This window comes from Pimephales promelas, chromosome 1 (genome assembly GCF_988280905.1).
Source record: "Pimephales promelas chromosome 1, fPimPro1.hap1.1, whole genome shotgun sequence".
Taxonomy (NCBI): domain Eukaryota; kingdom Metazoa; phylum Chordata; class Actinopteri; order Cypriniformes; family Leuciscidae; genus Pimephales; species Pimephales promelas.
Genome location: NC_142769.1, coordinates 50,649,163 through 50,671,023, shown reverse-complemented (window position 1 = coordinate 50,671,023; position 21,861 = coordinate 50,649,163). Strand labels below are relative to the sequence as shown.

Sequence of the window (21,861 nt, the reverse complement as noted above, 5' to 3'; positions counted from 1 at the left end):
TATGCTTTTTAATATTTTCTTCTATGTTTTCCAGTGAAACCTGTAGTGACGGTGAAGCCAGATCAGCGTGTGTTCATAGGAGAGACAGTCACTCTCACATGTGACATACAGGGAGGAGAAGACATTCAAAGATACAGCTGGTTTAAAGATGGAAACACTGTCTATCCATATACAACAACAACAGCAGATTACAGTTTCACAGCTGATGAGTTTCGCAGTGGTGAATACAGTTGTAGAGGACAGAGATCAGACTCACACACAGACTTCAGTGATGGAGTTACACTGACTGTATCAGGTGAGTCTTCATATTCACATCTGTTTAATCAATATTTAATATCCATATTTCAACACTTATAATCTTCAGCCACATCTGTTAAGAGGACTGAAGAAATTCACTTTTAGTCATTATTCAGTAACTGCACATCTTGTGTGTGTTGCGTGTTTTCTGGATGTTTATTATAAAATCATGTAAATTGTGACTTTCCAGGGTTTCTCCATCTTTGATGTTTACTTAAGTCACTGTCACTATGGTTACAGGAGATATTCAGGTTTATCATGACGATAGAAAAGAACATGAGCGATTGAGTATAGATGAGTTTTGTGTTGAAGTCATTTATAGATGTGATTTATAGATTATTAGTATTGTAGTCAAAACCACAAACTGAGACCAAGACCAGAGTTTTTTCGCAGATGATGAAAATGTTCAAATGAGTTAAACGTCATTAGGAATGCATCATGAGCACATTGAAGCTCCAACAGCTACAATATTTGGCTGATTATTTCAGCCTCATGTTTGTGATATATATATATATATATATATATTTCTTTTAGAAGTGTTTTACTAGAAATAAGTCTGAGTCTCGATTAACTTAAGCGTTCAAAATACAAATTACCACTTAACTTCTGATCTCTTTTTCTTTTATTTATCATCATAAAGAATTGTAATTGCTTAGTCCTTTTTGCTAATATTTAACATCTATAACCAGTAACAGTAAAGTGACAGACTGTTCCAGAAAGCAGGTTTAACTTACCGACCGTCCCATAAACCCTGAACTCTAAATCTTTCTCACTCGTGTAATGACGGGCGAAACGCCGCTGTGAGTAAGTTCAGTCACTCAGAGCTCATGGTGAACAACACACACACATTCGCAATCTCAACAAATCCCCAAATCCGTCTCCGGCTGTGTCTCATGTCGAAGGCTCAATCCTCCGGAGGAATCATTTATCTGCCGCAAACGTAACGAGACTCTTCATCTCAGTAAACTGACCATTACATTCCCATGAGGAAACTACAACAATTTACACTTCACTAGCAATAACGCTCAGTTTTACAATGGTGACTGTCCTGAAATAAGACATTCTTTATGACGTATGTGGCGATAAATGTGACGTCAAGAGGACGCAGCTTCGAAATGAGACGCAGATCCATGAAAACACACACTGAGAAGCAGCGCCGCCCACTGGCCGGTTGAGCAATTAGTATTATTTAAATCATTTAAAAACTTGAATCACTTTTTTTTTTAGTGATTAAACTATTGAGGAGAATATTACTGCGAACAAGAATTATATTGTTTTTGATGTTTCCAATAAAATAAAGTAAAATGTTTGACTGAACTAAAAACAGTCTGTGCTTGCAAATATAATATGGCATTTTTGCTTCAGCATTTGTTGTATAATGATATTATCACATTTTATTTTTAATATTAAAAAGTTGAGGTTATCCGCTTTTATCCATAAACATACCCGGGTCTGTCACATAACCTATATAACTATAAACTATAACTAATATTCCCTAAACTTACCAGAGACTTTAACAGTATTCTTTGAAAGATCTGGAATTTTCTTCTAAAATAGAAATATAAAAATATAGAAAAATCTATATTTTTGTAAAAGTATTTGTTGTCACTAGTGGGAGCAGAAAAGACAAACACTCAAATCAAAATAAATGAGATTTACTGTATAGAATATATATATATATATATATATATATATATATATATATATATATAAACTGGAGACTATTGAAGAAAATGACGAATAACAGTGATTTAGTGTTGAGCTCATTTATACTTCCAGATAAACCGACTCTGACTGTAAAGCCCCAGAGTTCAGTGTTCACTGGAGACACAGTTACTCTCAGCTGTGATGTGGGAAGATCAACTGGATGGACGTTTCTCTGGAGGAAAAACTCAATGCGGGAATCCAGAGATGCAGGAACTAAAACTATCAGTTCTGTGAGAGTCTCTGATGGAGGAACATACTGGTGTAGAGCAGAGCGAGGAAACTACAATACAGACTTCAGTAATGCAATACAGATAACAGTGAGAGGTAAGAGCTCTTTTACTTTGTAGATTTTTTTTTTTTTTCAGTGAAAGAAACATGAAGTGTGTGTTTGCTCATTTCACAGAGAGACCCAAACCTGTAGTGAAGGTGAAGCCTGATGTCCGTGTGTTCAGAGGAGAGAGAGTCACTCTCACATGTGACATACAGGAGACAGGAGTCTGGACGTACAGCTGGTATAAAGATCAAGATAACAGCAGAAGAACAGACCAGATCTATCACAGCGCAGGACAAGACCAGATCTATATAATCACAACTGTGGATTCGTCTCATGCTGGTCTGTACAGATGTAGAGGAACTCAGACTGAAACCCAACAGCACTCAGAGATCAGTGATGGAGTTACACTGACAGTATCAGGTGAGTGTTCATATTCACGTCTGTTTCATCATTATTTAATATCCATATTTCAACACTTATAATCTTCAGCCACATCTGTTAAGAGGACTGAAGAAATTCACTTTTAGTCATTATTCAGTAACTGCACATCTTGTGTGTGTTGCGTGTTTTCTGGATGTTTATTATAAAATCATGTAAATTGTGACTTTCCAGGGTTTCTCCATCTTTGATGTTTACTTAAGTCACTGTCACTATGGTTACAGGAGATTCAGATTTATCATGACGATAGAAAAGAACATGAGCGATTGAGTATAGATGAGTTTTGTGTTGAAGTCAGAAAGAATGACGTGATTTACAGATTATTAGTATTGTAGTCAAAACCACAAACTGAGACCAAGACCAGAGTGTTTTCCCAGATAACACATTTTTCCATGTGTTTTGATGATGGTCCTCCCATAGACCCTGGGTCGAGCGACCACTCATGATCGCCCCCCAGCCTGTGAGAGAGGGTTCCGTCGTTAGTGTTACACCACGACAATGCCTAAGGATGAACCAAGGTTCTTTCCACATAAGCCTTTTTCCTGACCAAGTAGTTACAGGAACTTAGTTATAGGAACTGTCCACTTCTAAACAGTTCTAAGAACTACTCTCCCCAAACTCGGTTTTGCTGCTTGCGTTCGCACTGGCCAAGTGGCCATAGGAACTGGTAGGAGGGGTAACGCAAGCGCGGCGACGGTCTTTATCACTAGATGTAGCGCGGTCACATACAACAACAACAAACCAGCGTGGAGGAGGCTATTATTGCAATGTTCCTGTTCTGCCTTCCCGGGACCTTAATTAACGGAGAACGAACGGCAGCATTTAAAGATGATGCTTGAGTTCTGTAAGTTACAGAGAAACACAGAAGACGAAGGCTCCAGCGTAATATTAAGTAATATGATGGAAGAAGATAAAAGAGCAGAGCGCAGGAGGCAAACAAAACGACGGGTAAGTTTAGCTAGCATTAGCAATTAGCTGGTTGAATGCGTTATGTTTGTCTTAATCCTCGTTGTAATGTTTTGCAAAAACACACAGCGTATGGCAGACAGCGCGCTACAAGTTACGTGTTGGTAGTGGGCATGACGTATAAGTTAAACCAATCAACGTAGACCTAGGGAAAGGGAACTAAAAAAGTCCTCGCTCTAGACTAGGTACTGAAAGAGTTATAGGAACTACGGTCTGAGGAACTAAAAAAATCCCCAATTTAGTCCGGTCGGAACACGAGAAAAAAAGGGTTATAGGAGTGTGAGGTTCTAGGAACTGCAAAAGTCCCTCCGGTCAGAAAGCGGCTATTGACAGGGCGCGAAGACACCCTCACGTGACCCTGATCTTGCGGAGCGGGTTTCCCCTCAGGGAGAACCCCTTGGCCCTGAGCCACCACTGCAGTGGTCTCATGTACAGCAGGCCTAAGGATTACGTTGGACGCAGCTGCCATCAGACCCAGAATTCTCTAATATTCTTTTACAGTGAGTGACTGGCCTAGCTTTGCCTGTTTGACAGCTGAGAGAATCAAAGATATACAAGCAGGAGACAGACGTGTCTGCATCATCGTCGAATCCCAAACCACACCCAGAAAAGTGGTCCTCTGTAAGGGAGAAAGCACACTCTTCTTGGCGTTGAGCCTCAACCCCAACTTTCTAATATGGGCGAGCACGACATCTCGATGCCGAATCGCCTGATGCTCCGATTGAGCTAGAATCAACCAATCGTCGATATATTTTAAAATGCGGATGCCCTGGAGTCACAGCAGAGCCAGAGCTGCATCCATGCATTTCGTGAAAGTACTGGGAGACAGTGCTTGGCCAAACGGAAGAACCCAATATTGGTACGCTTCGCCCCCAAATGCGAACCTCAGGAACTTCCTGTGTTGTGGAAGGATGGAAATATGGAAGTATGCGTCCTTTAGATCTATCGTGAAAAAACCAGACCTGATCTGTGCCAGGATCTGCTCGAGTGTAAGCATTTTGAACTTGAGCTTCCCTACTGAGCAATTTTTACAGGTGCAGATCTAGAATTGGACGCAACCCCCCCATCCTTCTTAGGAACGATGGAATATCGGCTGAAATAACCTAACTCGCTGCTGGGAGGAAGAACTCGTTCTATAGCCCCCTTCAACAGGAGAGTTTTCACCTCTTGTTCTATAACCAGAGCCTGCCCGTGGCCCACCATTGTGGGCAGAACCCCCCTGAACCGAGGCGGGCATGATCTGAACTGAATCGCGTACCCAAACTCGATAGTCTGCAGGACCCATTGAGATAACTTTGGAAGGCTTTTCCACTCTGCCAAAAATTCTACTAAGGGTACCAGTCTCTCGAGACTGGCCTCTGGAATATTTTGAGTTGCAGACACAGTGTCCTGTAGTGGGAACAACTGGTCTAACCGCTCTGAACCGCTCCTCAGAGCGAGCTGATAGAACGGGTAGAACTGATAGAACGGGCCCCTGAGGGCACTGAGGAAGAACGGGCACCGTAAAAAAAAAGTGAACACCTTTCTCCCTCGGTGGGGACCACTCTCAGTGTCCTGAGCCCCATGGTGACAGGACTTCTTAGCCGAAACCTCAATAGCCAATGAACTGTCCTCAAATCAGTTCTATTGCCCAAAAGCTTCGGCTGAGAGTGCCGTGTCTGGTCCCACTGTCAAGCAGGGGGAGCGTGAGACGCTATACTCTGCTTTGCTGCGCCTATGCGATGAGCTCGTAGACGGCCGGCGCTGCTCCGCCCAGGAGCCCCGTGGATGTGAACTTTTAATGGAAAAAAAAACTTTTAAAAGCTGCTGCCTGCTTTTATTTATTTATTTATTTATTTATTTATTTTCCTGAAATTGTCAATGACCGTATTGACTAAGCCACTGAAAAACGCCACAGGGGAGAGAGGAACATCTAGAAGAAAGACTTTTTTCTCTCTTTCATGTTGGAAAATTTCATTTTACCATAAATCGGCAGCCTGATGCAGTCCTCGAACCACGTTAGTACTGCCTTCTCATTCACGCTCACGTCCTTTAGCAAATCAGCCTGGTATGCTTGCAATATAGACTTTGTATACCAGCGCAGTCTCACCCCAAAAAGTCATATAACTGACGTTTTGGGACGTCTTTTGACCATACGTCAATATTCGCCTTTTTAGGGCCCCCTTAAACGTCGGTAGATGAGGTTATGGGATCCTAACTCTACCCCAGACCTAAACCTAACCCGTCACCTAACTGACATTAAAGGTAAAGCGTTAGTTGTATGACGGCCCGGGATCGCCATCTACCGACGTTTAAGGGGGCCCTAAAAAGGCGAATATTGACGTATGGTCAAAAGACGTCCCAAAAAGTCAGTTATATGACTTTTTGGGATGAGAATGTGTTGTGTATACAGACACGGGCAGCCTGACCTGCCACCGAATAGGCTTCACTTTTTAAAGCCAAAATATTTCATAATGGCTTGGAATGTAATGCCGGTGCTTTAAATGACGATGCAGCCTTGGAAGAGAGATAGCTCGCAAGCGTCTCCTCTACCCACGGTAAAGTGCCGTCTTTATTCTTTTTAGTTTTTTTTTTTGTAAATGATTGGAATAAAAATTCTAACAGAAGCCAGCTTCTTCCATAATCTTGACACCTTAGTCTGAAGTTCATGAAAGAACGGCAAGCATTGGCGTGGAGAGAGAGAGAGAGAGGTTGCACATGGGAAGGGAGAAATCTCTCATCTTACTTGGATATCTTAGATATAATAACAGACTCCTGACTAGCCACCGGCCACTCAATGCTTAGTTTTGATACAGCTCGAGTGAGAACCTCCTCGCTCTTCACTTTCGGGAGTTTGAGGTGGCAAGTCCTCCACATAAATACTGCAATTTTTATCTCCTCATTTTTATAACTAGATAATTGCAGTACTGGAACCGCAGAGCGTGCTTCCGAACCGGGGCTGAGACACTGGATCTAACAGAGATAAGGCAGAGCCCATCTCTAACCCCGCTGAAAGATCCATTTGTGATCCCCACGATAAGCATCACTGATCAGCCTCGGCAGAAGCGGGACTCGAACACTGGGGAGCTGTTCTCCTCAAAGAGCGCTCGGCAGGAGCGGAGCGTCCATAAAGGCAGACGCTTGCAATACTCGCAGTCAGCCCCCTTAAGAGCTGACTGGGCATGCTGCACTCCCAAACAAACAACACAAAGAACGTGTGTATCCCCGCCCATTAGATACCGCGAGCAGGGAGGAACACACTTCTTAAATGCTGTTCGCTCGCCATAGTCATACAAAATTGTTTGTATGGTGTAAATTGTAAATTGTGATAACTCCTGCCTGGCAAATACTAAGGACAGACACAGACAGATTCACACATAGCGCTTTCTGAAGGCACAGAAGCTGATGCGCTTGTGTTTTTGGGGTGCTTTATAGTTACATGGTCGATGACGTCACCCCGCCTATGACGTTCCGTCTCTCCATTGGACCTTTTCAATACCTGCTTCATGACGCACAAAGCAGGGGCGTTCCCACAGCGTTTACACGCAGCTCGAAGTTCCCTCCCTGATAGGGAACTAATATTCCCTGAACTTACCAGAGACTTTAACAGTATTCTTTTTGAAAGATCTGGAATTTTCTTCCAAAATCTAAATTTTTGTAATTGTATTTGTTGTCACTAGTGGGAGCAGAAAAGACAAACACTCAAATCAAAATAAATGGCATTTACTGTATATATAAAAAAATGAAGACTATTGAAGAAAATGATGAATAACAGTGATTTAGTGTTGAGCTCATTTATACTTCCAGATAAACCGACTCTGACTGTAAAGCCCCAGAGTTCAGTGTTCACTGGAGACACAGTTACTCTCAGCTGTGACGTGGGAAGATCAACTGGATGGACGTTTCTCTGGACGAAAGACTCAAACTGGGAATCCAGTGATGATGCAGGAACTAAAACTATCAGTTCTGTGAGAGTCTCTGATGGAGGAACATACGAGTGTAGAGCAGAGCGAGGAAACTCATATACAGACCCCAGTAATGCAATACAGATAACAGTGAGAGGTAAGAGCTCTTTTACTTTGTAGATTGTTTGTTTTTCAGTGAAAGAAACATGAAGTGTGTGTTTGCTCATTTCACAGAGAGACCCAAACCTGTAGTGGAGGTGAAGCCTGATGTCCGTGTGTTCAGAGGAGACAGAGTCACTCTCACATGTGTCATACAGGAGACAGGAGTCTGGACGTACAGCTGGTATAAAGATCAAGATAACAGCAGCAGAACAGACCAGATCTATCACAGCACAGGACAAGACCATATCTATATAATCACATCTGTGAATTCGTCTGATGCTGGTCTGTACAGATGTAGAGGAACTCTGACTGAAACCCAACAGCACTCAGAGATCAGTGATGGAGTTACACTGTCACTGACAGTATCAGGTGAGTCTTCACATCTGTTTAATCATCATTTAATATCCATATTTCAACACTTATAATCTTCAGCCACATCTGTTAAGAGTACTGAAGAAATTTACTTTTAGTTATTATTCAGTAACTGCACACATAAGGCGTGTGTGTTGCGTGTTTATCCTAACCCTCGTCATAATAAAAGTCCTTACAACAACATCCACTTTAACACAATGTACTGCTGAATTAACATTGAAAAATGCAAATATAAGATCCTCTTTAATCTTATAAATATAATGTGCTACACTTTTAACTCTCACACTAATACTGATAACATTGTGTGTTTATATTAAGGCGAGACATGGCAGGCTAAAACTTGTTTTGTTTTGTTTGTTTTTTTACTGGTCAATTTTGAGATTTTTGTATATTTGTCGTCAAAAACTTGTCTTCTTTCTGACTTTTGGTGAAAAAAAGTCTGAAATACACATTTAGGTCTTTATTTTACTACACTTTGTCTGTTTGCATCTGTAGAAATCTCCACTTCAGTAGTACCTAGTTATATTATGAAGACATTTACAGAGGGATTTTTAAATATATTATTCCTAGCCTGATATATATATATATATATATATATATATATATATATGAAGAGTTCAGATGCAAAAGCCTCTAAATGCCATTTGAAATTTTCTTCTTTAATGATGATTTTTATCAAACTTGTATATTTAAGTTCAGTAATTTCACTTAAATAACAATTAATAGGTAATTAACATTGCAATTTAAGTGAAATTACTGAACTTAAATATACAAGTTTGATAAAAATCATCATTAAAGAAGAAAATTTCAAATGGCATTTAGAGGCTTTTGCATCTGAACTCTTCATATATATATATATATATATATATATATATATACATTTAACATTTTATTCCAAAAAATATGGCGAAAATCATTCTGATTTACAGGATAACAAAAGTAAATATCCATAAAATCCCTAAATGAATGATAAATACCTTTGTAATTTTTCCCCATCTAATATATGAACACACAATGACAAACATATTTTTAACCTGGCTTTATCCAATACTCAGATTTCTTATTTTTTAGAAATATATGTAAATTAGCAAATATTTAATTAGATATTGCCAAATAACTACTGAATAATTAGATATTCTGCCACTTTGGTGGTAAAGTTGGGCAGCTGCAGCAGCCATTTAGGTTTTGGCTGAGCCGGCTAGCCAGCCAATAACTTCATCAGCCAGCCATTATCTCTAGTCACTCAAGAGAGAGTGCCCTGCATCTAAACAGGCTATGAGCAAATTTATAGTCGAGGCTATATCATTAGCTTATGAAGCAGCCGGACCGCCTTCACCTATGGCTGTTCGGACCCATTCTACGAGGAGTATGGCGGCCTCTATGGCTTTAATTCAGGTGTTTCCCTTCTTGATATTTGTAATGCTGGTCTATGAAGTCACCCGCCTATGACGTTTTGGGCTTCCATTGGACTGATTTTACATGTGCTTCACGTCGTAATCACGCAGGGCGTTCCCACCGCGTCTCAAATGCAGCATCTCGTTCCCTCTCAGGGAAATGAAAAAATCCTTCAATTTTTTTTTTTTTTTTTACACAAAAAAAAATTAATAACATTTCGGCAGAATATGAATTTTTAAATGATCTTTAATATAGAACTCTAAAATGGAAATGGTGGTGGAATAATATGAGACTTTTATATTTACTCACTAAGCTTTTATATTCACTCACAAAACTTTGTTGCTGAATAATGTTCTTGTGTTTCTGTTTTCCAGGTCAGATTTCTGTCTACAAAATCCTCAGTTTTCTTCTGGCAGCTTCTCCGTATCTGTTAGCGACAGTCGTGCTGCTTTTCAAATGTTACAGAGCGAGAGGTAAAACTTCTCACACACACACTCTCTCTCTCTCTCTCTCTCTCTCTCTCTCTCTCCCTCCACCCCCCCCCCCACCCCCCACCCCCATTTATTCACATATTCTCTTACTGACAGAAATGCCTTGACAGCCTGTCTTGTATATATTATACAGATCTATATTTTGAACAGACGATGGTCATTCATGAAAAAAAGTAGTTACTGCAGTGGAAAAATAATTTCAAAAAAATAAGACAAGTCCAAATGTTGAAAATGTTTTTTGTGTGTATTTCACAGTTTCATCTGCTGAAGACCAAAGTCAGTAAGCCGTAACAGAGGAATAAACTTTTTGACAGAACAAAGTGATTCTTGCAATTGTAATTTAATGTGGAATGTACATTTGTGATACAAACAAAGGCTATTGGGGTATTTTTGCAGGGAATAAACGAGCCCGACGAAAGACTTTTTTAATGTCAGAAAACGAAAACTTTTAAAAACGGGTTTTAAAGTGCAAGTTTTTGAAAACGAGACCCAAGTCAGGCTTTTTTAAATGAAAGGTTCCTTACATTCCTTACAAGGTTACAGACTCAAGGATGATTTTCTTAACTCTTTATGCGCCAAAGTTTTTTTTTTTTTTTTTTTTTTAATGTCATCAAAATTTCAAAAGCTTGTGGCTTGAAAGGGCTTAAATGGATTTACTGTAAATTTGCATATTATTACCGCGGGCGGCCCTCTTGAATTTAAAAATATCCAAGAAATAGTATATATTGAACTGATGTTTGAACTTATTTCCATGTTTTATTTTATTTTTTTATTTTTTTATCCTCATTCCAAATTATGAGAAAAGAGGAAACCAACAATAACAGGAGAAAGTACTAAATTATTACTATACTAGTATACTACTAACAAACATAAATGATATGTCTTTAACATATATCATGATTTTTTAACAAACATAAATTATGTAGCTTTAACATATATAATCAATAATAAATAAAATCAACTTTATTATATCCAACCGACTTACATTTTATATATATATATATATATATATATTTTTTTTTTTTTTTTCTGTAATAGTACATTTTTAAATGAAAGGTTCCCTTTCAATACACTCAAGGATGATATTTGTTTTCAAAGCCCTTGTGTTCAAAGTTTTTGACACTTTCTTAAAGGAGAACTCCGGCGAACAATGAACCTTTGGTCTAATAAAACATCGACCGTTCTCTGAGATTTGTTTTCATGATAATCGAATGTAAGGAGTTTTATGTCTAAAATCTGTTTAGCGTATAATGCTAGTAATGGGGGCATTGACTAAGTAAATGAAATCGCTAGTTTATACCACTAACAAGGCTCAAAATAGCCCCACACTAACGCAGTAACATAATGAGGGTCCGTACATGCAAAACGAAGCATTGAGAACTTTGTAAGTGTACAGACCATTTAATAAGAAGATACTTTATGAAGACAGTTCACTTCGCGTATACAGACAGGAGACATCTTAAAAAATAGTCTCGATAAGTTAAACCACGAACGTCGTGCTGAGTGATCTGAACTCTATGAAGTTCAGCGAACTTCTGAACTGTATGAGCGGCGTTCGGGGATCGACTTATCAAGACTTTTTTTTAAGATGGCTCCTGTCTGTATACGCGAAGTGAACTGTCTTCATAAAGTATCTTCTTATTAAACGGTCTGTACACTTACAAAGTTCTCAATGCTTCGTTTTGCATGTAGGGACCCTCATTATGTTACTGTGTTAGTGTGGGGCTATTTTGAGCCTTTTAGTGGTATAAACTAGCGATTTCTTTTTACTTAGTCAATGCCCCCATTACTAGCATTATACGCTAAACAGTTTTTAGAGATAAAACTCTTTACATTCGATTATCATGAAAACAAATCTCAGAGAACGATTTACTAGGTACCGATGTTTTATTAGACCAAAGGTTTATTGTTCGCCGGAGTTCTCCTTTAAAGGAAGCAAAAGTGACTTTATATCAGAGGAGATCATTCTAAGATTGGGATTACAGTGAATGTTTATGGCTTTATGAAGAGGAAATTTACCCAGAAGACAAAGTAATATTACAGTATTATCAAGATGAACATCCTTAGAATGGAAATTGGTCGAAATAAACATGATAGATTCTGTAATTTGTGTCTTTAGGCCTTTATGCTCAGCTCAAGTGAACTATAGTAAAATCATGTGTGTGTGTGTGCAGTGCCGTAGTCTTCATTTACAAAGTCACGTCGCTTACTTATCGCCAATATGCTTTGCCAGAAAAAAACAGCACTCTTGCTCATTACTCTTATTGCTATCATTATAAATATACAAATCAGGAACTCATTAGTGAGGCATTCATCCAATAGGCTATTGATTTTGTTATAAAAATTGTATTGTGTTTATTAACCTTTGAAAACTATATTTTTCATAACCATAAACTGTAATAAAAAAATTAAAAATGTGTGTGTGTTGTTTTTCATTAGGGTTCGAGCTGAACTCTGCAGGAAAGTGGATCTCGAGGGCTAGAGTTGCTCACTTGTTTATAATGTAACATCAATGCTATTTTTGTCTAAAACTAAAATGATGAAGATTATAGATAAGAGATAGGATCTTAAAAGAGTCTTTGTGTCCTCTGATCAGACAGCCGTGCTGCTAAACACATTAAAGCTTGTGTGAGGGATGATATTTTATCCGAATACTGGAACAGGCTTAAAGCACTAAAGCATTTTTAGATAAAATAATGCAACCAAAATTTTACACCGGAAATAAGGACTTGTATTTGTGCTGAGAGTTGTAGCTTAGGTTTTGCTTCAAATCAATTTCTTACTCTTTGTTCACATATCCATGAATATAAAAATAGTAGGCCTACTTTGCGCTATATTGAATAACCCAATGGTAAAATTTGAAGAATTTGTTAATTTCTTACAGCAAAAAAAAAAAATCAAATTAAACACTTAGGTCGATTAACATTAAGTTTAGTCCGGGAGCAATAAGCCTTTATTTTGAAACCTGCCATACATTTCTTATCATAATCATAATAGCTTATTGTTCTACAGCATCTTCCTCTACATGCATTGTAAATATTAAGAAACTGCTCTTTTCACAGATAATATGGGTGGCTCTTAAAAGAGCCTTTGTGTTGTTGAGCGGACTCGCTCTACTTTGAGCTGGTGTATTTGGTCACGGCCTTTGTGCCCTCAGACACGGCGTGTTTGGCCAGTTCTCCGGGCAGCAGCAGACGCACGGCGGTCTGGATCTCTCTCGATGTGATGGTGGAGCGCTTGTTGTAGTGAGCGAGACGAGACGATTCACCGGCGATGCGCTCGAAGATGTCGTTGACGAAAGAGTTCATGATCCCCATCGCCTTGGAGGAGATCCCGGTGTCGGGGTGAACCTGCTTCAGGACTTTGTACACGTAGATCGCGTAGCTCTCCTTCCTGGACTTTCTGCGCTTCTTTCCGCCCTTGCCGGCGGTTTTAGTGACGGCCTTCTTCGAGCCCTTCTTGGGCGCAGACTTCGCCGGTTCAGGCATGATATTTCAGTCAGCGAAACTCAATGTAGCTCTGTGTCACTGCAGGCGGGCTTTATGCACTGCTCTATGCTAATTTATAAAGGGAGGAACGAAACTCTGTGATTGGTAGGCTTCCTGGACCAAAACATAGAACGATTTCATTGGTCACATAAAACATTCCCTAAATTGTAGGTGATCCAATCAGAAGCTTTGAAATGTTAATCAAGCCCACCGACAACTACCACCCCCGTGACTTTCATCTCTTTGTTTCATTTTCCCGCATTTTTCAGGAATGAATACATCGATTATTGTGAATCATTTCAATTTTCTTTCGTACGTAGATGATTATCATTTTAACATTTATTTAAAAGAAGAATTGGCCTTGTATAAGTGTATATACGATAATCTACAAATTAAAAAAGTTTATATACATAAAACAAACAATGAGCACTAACTTTCAAGAGTCTTTATAACGATGTTAAATTAACTACAAAGCAGAACTGTGAATATAGCACAGTAAAAATACAAATCACTTAACCCTCTATGCTTGGTATGGTGTTGCCTCCAGGAAACATGGTCTAAAATAGTTGGTAGGTTTGTTTGTTTGTTTGTTTCATTAAATGAGACCTAACCTATCTCATGATAGAAGACTCAAATACCAATCAATGAAAGTGCAAAATAGTGGTCATATGACCCACAGGGGCCATTTTGTGTCTTGTTTCAGCACATGTGCACGCCTCCATATTTTCCCCCATGAAAATTTTTAATTTTAAATAATTAGAATTGAATAAATATTGAATCTGTAATGAACAGTAATTCACATATTATATCTACACATTGTCTGAACCTATAAAAGGTATAAAACACAGCTGGCAGTTGATGAGGTTGAGGAGGTGGTATCATGATGAGGAAGATGAGGTTATAGTGAATCCAGCAAGGAGAGTAAAGATGAGGATGAAGATGGATATGGTAAACTTGATTTGATGGTTTGTTAATTTGTGTTCCACTGTGGTACTACTATGCTGCCTGAGATCAAAAGCTTTTATTTTATTTTTTTTATTTATAATACATTAAAAACTAGATAAAATTGTTTTCTTAATCATCTGGTTAAAGAAATTGACTATGTGAAAATGTCAAACGTTTTATTTGTCCAGTATTTATCTATTCTTTTCTCACTTATCAGTTTTTTTTCCTTTTAAAATAAATCATTAACTTACATTGCTATACATTTCAACAACTAGAAACTCGTTCTTTGTGTGTAAATGTGGGTGGCTCTTAAAAGAGCCGTTGGGTTTTTCTTCTTCGTGGGTCTCTTAACCGCCGAACCCGTACAGAGTGCGTCCCTGTCGCTTCAGCGCGTACACAACATCCATGGCGGTGACGGTCTTTCTCTTGGCGTGTTCAGTGTAAGTCACAGCATCACGGATGACGTTCTCCAGAAACACCTTCAACACACCGCGGGTCTCTTCATAGATCAGGCCAGAAATACGCTTGACGCCCCCACGTCGAGCAAGACGACGAATAGCGGGTTTAGTGATTCCCTGGATATTATCGCGAAGAACCTTTCGGTGACGCTTAGCGCCTCCTTTCCCGAGTCCTTTCCCGCCTTTTCCTCTTCCAGACATGTCGACAAATACTCTTCAGCTTAAAATAAACGAATACAGAAAACATCACTGGAGAACACGGCATTATAGTCAGCTAGCGGACCTAGTTGAAACCACATTCACGGGCGGTTCTAGTAAACGTCACCAGTTACGCATTTCCATGTCCAGTTCAGTCTTTTGATGCCTTATAGTAGTGGAAATAAGTCGAATATAAGAAATATTTACAACTATATTATTTAATTGTAAATAAATAAAAACTTTAATGCATTAAAAATAGACAAATCAACGTGGCATATAAATGTTCATATTTCAAAATACCATTATATAGAAATCTTTCTTAGAGTTATTGAGGTGGCTCTTTAAAGAGCCTTTGGGTTTGTGTGACTGTGGATTTAAGCGCGCTCTCCGCGGGCCAGCTGGATGTCTTTGGGCATGATGGCGACTCTCATGGCGTGGATGGCGCACAAGTGTCCTGGACCCGGCTAATGGCTGTGCTGTCAAGGTCTGTGCTGCCTCTGCTTTCAAGGTCAGTGTTTTTTTTTTATCGTATATTTGTGCATCATATCCCATAACTGTTCAAAAAAAAGTAATGTACTATGCCAACTAATTTTAAAAATTGAGATGCACATAGGAATCACAGGATGAAAATCCTTTCATAGCACAACTGGGGGATGGGGTTGGACAAGTGTGTATAATAATGCAGCGTGTCACTACCTCCATTAAAAATGCTTAGAAATCATATACTTTTGTTTGTTACTTTTTCAAAATACTATGCTACTTACAATGTAAACTAGGGTAAAGCAAATTATTTTGATATATGCTGGGCTGATCTTAACTTAAACAATGATAGAATTTATGAAATCGCTCTGTTGGAGAGAAATTGGGTGGCTCTTAAAAGAGCCTTTGGTTTGAAGAGAAACTTCCGTCAGTTTACTTTCCCTTCGCGGGCTTCTCGGTCTTCTTGGGCAGCAGCACGGCCTGGATGTTCGGCAACACACCACCCTGAGCGATGGTCACGCCACCCAGAAGCTTGTTCAGCTCCTCGTCATTGCGCACCGCCAGCTGCAGGTGTCGAGGGATGATGCGGGTCTTCTTGTTGTCTCGAGCGGCGTTTCCAGCCAACTCCAGGATCTCAGCGGTCAGATACTCGAGCACAGCGGCCAAATACACCGGAGCTCCGGCACCGACGCGCTGGGCATAGTTGCCTTTGCGGAGAAGTCTGTGAACACGGCCGACGGGGAACTGCAGTCCGGCCCTGGAAGAGCGAGTCTTGGCCTTGGCACGAGCCTTTCCGCCGGTTTTACCTCTTCCACTCATTATGACTAGAGTTTGTTTTCGATTAACGAGAGGATCAAAATCAAAAACAATGCTATTGCCCGTTGTGAGTTGCCTTATAAAAGAAAGCGTGCCCGTCTCCTATTGGCTGACGTCTGAAAACTATCCAATCAGCGATCTTCCCTCCAAACACCCTTTCTGGCTCAAACACGTCTCGCTGTAGTATCATTTAATGCCACTAGGCTTCATTTTTAAGGGTGGCATTTTTCTGATAGATGATGATCATCATAATAATTATAGTGTGATTAGAAGTTAAACATGTCGATCTTGATGCAAAATATGTTTAGTTGAATATGTAAACATATTATGTATAAAAACTCCAGACTTGATCAAAAACAGATGTGTCCCTGAGCAAGACACTCAACCCCTACTTGCTCCAGAGGCGTGCGACCTCTGACATATATAGCAATTATAAGTCACTTTGGATAAAAACGTCAGCTAAATGAATAAATGTAAGTACAAAATTGTTTATTATTGGTGTTTTATCTATTCTTATTTGTTTTGCTTCGTATTCAAAATATCAAAAAACAGGTTTTGTAATGTTAGTATGGTAATGTTAATTAGACCATCATAGCTTGCCTTGAACTAAAAGGAAAAATTAACATTTGAATTTAAATATAGGCCTGTGTAAATATGTAATTGTATCCCTTCCATCAGTAACACAATGAGTTTTTTTGGCACATGCATTAAGCAGGGAACGCAACTATTTATTTGGAGAACTAAATAAAACTAGGCCGTAATATTGCATCCTTTTGTGTTGTTATACCCATAGGCGGAAATCGCGGGGGGGTCGGGGGGGTCAGGACCCCCCCTATCTGAGGGTTGTCCCCCCCAAAAAAAACATTAAAATATGTGTATTGTAAATAATGTAATGATATATTCTTAAAATAATTAAGAAATAAAATAACACAAATGCAAACGGGGCAATTACAAAAAAAGCGTTCTAAACATTTTGAGACCCCCCTCTCTTGCCTCACAGTGCGTTGGTCCTAGCCTGGTTCTACCAGACTCTCGTACATACATTTCATTTGTACAGAGAGTCTGGCCTCCCTCAATTGAGAAACGTTTCCTTCCTTGTAGGCGGGTTCACTATTAAAGTTCAAATCTATTGGATCTGCCCAGAGTCACTCACGATCTGCCAAAGCCAATCGCTAATGTGTGGTCGTGAGTGACGTATGTCATGCGCCGAAACAACCATAGACAGTAAAAGAAACAACAAGTCCGAACTCCGAATGATCAGAGGATTAAATTTACAATAGGATTTCAGTCAACGAGAGCTGCAGGTTTTGTTAATCTAGGAACAATTATTAATTCGAAATGTATATTTGACATGAAGGACAGTGATTATTCAGTCAATGGTCGAAGCTGTGTCTAATCATTACAAATACGCCGCTGTGGTCGTTTCTGATCTGCCGCAAATGCTGTAGCAGCTACAGTGAATGATCAGTCTGTCTCTATCTGCAGATGTGTAATAAACAACAATTTTTCATATTACGTATTTTTGTTTCTTAATTACCTTAATTATGGTCTTCAAAGTATGTGTTTGTACATTTTTATATGGCATTTAGTTTTTTTTTTTTATTCAAACAAATTAACCATTGACATCTAAAACTGAAAATCAAATATAGTCTCCAAAGTATGGGTTTTCAAATTTTTATTTATGACAATTATTATTATTTTTTTTAATCACAACCAATTTGTATGATTTACAACATGTAAAACTGACACACCAACCTCCTGCACGAGTACACAAAGGGGCTCAAATGTTCATCACAAGAATCAGTAAATTTACAGTTGGGAATATGAGCGACTGACATGACTCCTGAGCGGATCTTCAACAATAGTTTAGCAGCCAGGACTCGGGGCTTCCGAACACCGCGAACACCAGGCTAAAGTCCAAAATGTCACGGTCATCGTGCACGAGCTGCCCAGCACAAACTTCCAACCTTTCTGCCTCCTTCACTTGGTCCTCCGTTGTGCAACAAGAGGTGAGACGACAACAATCCGGCTTTAAATTCTGTATAGACGAATCCGACGAGCGTTCTTGTGTAGGCTGCCATCTTGTGGCGACGCCATTACTGAGCTGTTACACCGGCATAGACATATGCACCAGTATGTAAACAAACCTCGGAGATAAGGTGATAACGCACCCTTGATGACAGCTACAGCCAGGGCCCAGGCAGACTTGTTGGGTTGATGATGTTAGACATTGGCCTCCAGTCACAGATGAAGGTACAAACGATCTTACAGATTATTTATGAAAATAGCTTGGCAAGCAAGCTAGGCTAACGTTTGCTACTGAGGAAACTAAAAAAAGATCTGTCCATTTGGCAACAATAAATAAATAAATAAATGACATCAAATAAACAATTTCATGTTTTTCATTTGTGTCCATTATTTATCTCATTTTTACATTGCAACAGGCATGGGTAAGGTAACGTTACAGCTAGAAAGTATACATAATATCGACCAACTACTGTTTTTAAACCATGGAAAGAAGTCAATATAACAGCAGGAGAACAATTATGTCACATAACGTTACATTCAGCTCAGGAAAGCCATTTAATGACCATAGCATATATAAATTGAATAGAAAAAATAACAAGAGAGGAGATTTTGCTGATCACTATATCACACATTTATTATATTTTTTTACTTATGTCATTAAATAATTGTTATTATAAGCGAATGTCCGCGTCTTGTACTCGCCCAGGAAATCTGTGTAAACCGTACGGCACCAGACAGGGGCAGTCGACCCGGGGTATTCACAGTGTTTTCTCTTCAAAATTGAAATTTTACTGCCACCATTAAAACTATTAATAACGGAAACTGTTTACCCACTCGACATTATACAAGGGCTAACGTTGTAACGTTAGTGACAGTCGTAAATCGCGAGCTGTTTATTCCAGTGGACGCAAGTTGCAACTAAAACAATAGAAGGCAATGGCGCAACGCTACCCAGCAACAGCTCAGTAATGGCGCCCGCTTACTTCCGGTAGTTTCGCCGGATTCGTCTATATTCGGCAGTTTCTTTTCCAACAACGGACCGAATAGCTTTTCTCACGTCTTTCTCCGCTGCCATTACTGCACTCAAACTGACGCACTACATCAACGTCATCGTTCTCAGCCACTCCCTCTATTCGCTGATTGGTCCTACAAAAAATTGATTTCTGGAAACCTAAGGCAGCCTTTCTCAAAGTGGGTGCCGCGGCACACTGGGGTGCCCCCTGACTGTGTCTGGGGTGCCGCCAAAAAATTACGTAGGCTAAAAAAAAATAAATAAATAAATAAACAACTGACATTTCATATATAAATATATTTAAATTTACATATTTACATTCTTTTTTTAAAACATATGAACGTATTAATAAAATTGTAAATTCATTTTAGATAAATATATAAAATTAAGCATAAAAATCCATCTCGCAAGACACGAAACTTGACGGAAGTGACGCAATCCATAGCAACGCGTTATAGCAACAACACCTCAGACTGACAGAAACGTAAAAATAAACGTAAATTTAGGTCACTTTAGTTACAGCATCATGGATCTTTTTTTTTTTTTTTTTTTTTTTGAAAAGAAAATCCCCCCAAGAACCGGACAGTTTTTCTGTGAAATGGAGCCTCAGCCTACTTCCTCGGTACTGGGGATGCAACATGCCCTCTCCCGTTGTGTCTAATATATGGGATGAAACTATCAAACCAAGGGATGATTCCGCAAACTTAAAAGACACCTGACCACCTCTCATCCAACCCTGCCAGGATAGGGCGGCTGTGTGCGTCGCACCAGGCTCACGTCTCGATTGTGGTCACCCCCACCCCCGGCTTGTGTAAGCGCGTATACGCGCTGCATGCACGCATGTAGATCGTTCTCCCTCTCTCGTTGTGGATTATTGTTTGTGTGTGGCTGTATGTGTGTGTGTGTGTGTGTGTGTGTGTGTGTGTGTGTGTGTGTGTGTGTGTGTGTGTGTGTGTGTGTGTGTGTGTGTGTGTGTGTGTGTGTGTGTGTGTGTGTGCATGTGCATGGCACGGATAAAAAAAAAAAACAAGCACTATATGGAAAAACATTCCTGCTTATCTCTGGTGCATTTTTTAGCATGCATCTTTTTCTTATTGCATTGTATATATATATATATATATATATATATATATATATATATGTATATTAATGTCTTTCCCTTTATATTTTATTTTAACTGCATCCTGCACTTCATTTGAGTTCTCCTGCTGGATTTGTTATTGGGTTTTTGTATTGGGCGGTCCACCTCTTACGGTTTTATGGCATTTGTGTCTCTGATTAATTATTTTGTGAATTACCTTGATAACCTTTGTTTTTAAAGGTACTATACAGTTTTATTATTATTACAGTTCATATTATGCTATGTTCATTACTGTTCTGTCTAACTAAACAAGACATTTGCATTTACATTTGGGTTATGCAGTGTTTTTAAATTATATTTTACACTGGGGTGCCTTGAGATTTTATGCACTTTTGAAAGGTGCCCTGACTGAAAAAAGTTTGAGAAAGGCTGACCTAAGGATATGGAGCGGTCCCAGACGCAGTACTGAAGGAAAATGAAATTGAGCGGAAGTGCGTAGGCGGGCGCAGCCAGGCTACGTTGGTCCACCGCCGTCTCTTTTACCTCAGACACACACATTCCGGTGGCGGGAGAGAAAAACGTAGTTTTTGAATAGTTGTGGAACTCCAGTAAAGTAGGTCGCACACCGGACGAGAAGCGTAGCGGCGCGTCGCGCAGCGCCACGTCTTTACAATTCGAACACATTATTCTCTATGAGTGTACACACACCGGCGGCGCCGTTCGGCGTCTGTCCGCGGCGCCCAGAGACGGGACCGTGTTCAAAACCCTGCTGCGCCACAGAGCGCCATTTACATAGTTTTATATACCATTAAAATTATTTTTGTCTCAAATCGGTGCTGATGGATCCTGACTTCGCCCTGTGCTGCAATATACATTTAGTTTTGCATTCATTTACAGAAATCAGCTGCTTGAATGACAATTGCTGATGTTATTGGATTTTTCAGGTGAGATTCTCAATTCATTCAGTTGGATGCTCTGAGGTAAAGTTTTCAGACCGCAGACTCAGCAACGATTGTATTTAATTGTACATAACAATAATAACAGACACTATCTTCATGTCATTAAACATTACAATATTGCCGGCCATACACTGGTGAGAAAGTCCGGGTGCGCTGTGCATTTAGATTCTAACGCTTTCACTGTGATTTAGTTGGTTTATATCATTTAATATAGTTAAAGAATTAGTCAATGAATGAAATGAAATCGCTGCGCTGCGTGAGGGTATGTAAACAGATTCGCCACTGGCTTAAACCAGAAAGAAATTTTAAGAAGTATAATGAAATGGTCTCCATGCTACACTAATAATAGTAAGTCTTTCCTCTGTATTTTTTTGCCTGTATTATTGGTGTCCCCTTCAAAATTTGCTCTT

General features: G+C 39.4%; 4 protein-coding genes across 4 annotated transcripts in view; 1 reads left to right on the top strand and 3 right to left on the bottom strand.

Annotated features, from left to right (window-relative positions):
• LOC148998535 (basement membrane-specific heparan sulfate proteoglycan core protein-like) overlaps positions 1-21,861 on the top strand; it is a 128,996-nt gene that overhangs the window by 88,804 nt on the left and 18,331 nt on the right. The window contains exons 14-16 of the mRNA XM_089123625.1: positions 35-295; positions 2,077-2,328; positions 2,408-2,698. Coding sequence (XP_088979751.1) covers positions 35-295; positions 2,077-2,328; positions 2,408-2,698 — 804 coding nt within the window. The remainder of the gene's footprint in view (positions 1-34; positions 296-2,076; positions 2,329-2,407; positions 2,699-21,861) is intronic.
• LOC120461314 (histone H2B) lies at positions 12,940-13,484 on the bottom strand. The gene has a single exon (XM_039649478.2). The coding sequence runs from the start codon at positions 13,472-13,474 to the stop codon at positions 13,100-13,102; it is 375 nt and encodes a 124-aa protein (XP_039505412.2). The 5' UTR covers positions 13,475-13,484; the 3' UTR covers positions 12,940-13,099.
• Positions 14,653-15,130, bottom strand: LOC120461303 (histone H4). The gene has a single exon (XM_039649465.2). The coding sequence runs from the start codon at positions 15,076-15,078 to the stop codon at positions 14,767-14,769; it is 312 nt and encodes a 103-aa protein (XP_039505399.1). The 5' UTR covers positions 15,079-15,130; the 3' UTR covers positions 14,653-14,766.
• LOC120461318 (histone H2A-like) lies at positions 15,438-16,401 on the bottom strand. The gene has a single exon (XM_089131404.1). The coding sequence runs from the start codon at positions 16,372-16,374 to the stop codon at positions 15,988-15,990; it is 387 nt and encodes a 128-aa protein (XP_088987530.1). The 5' UTR covers positions 16,375-16,401; the 3' UTR covers positions 15,438-15,987.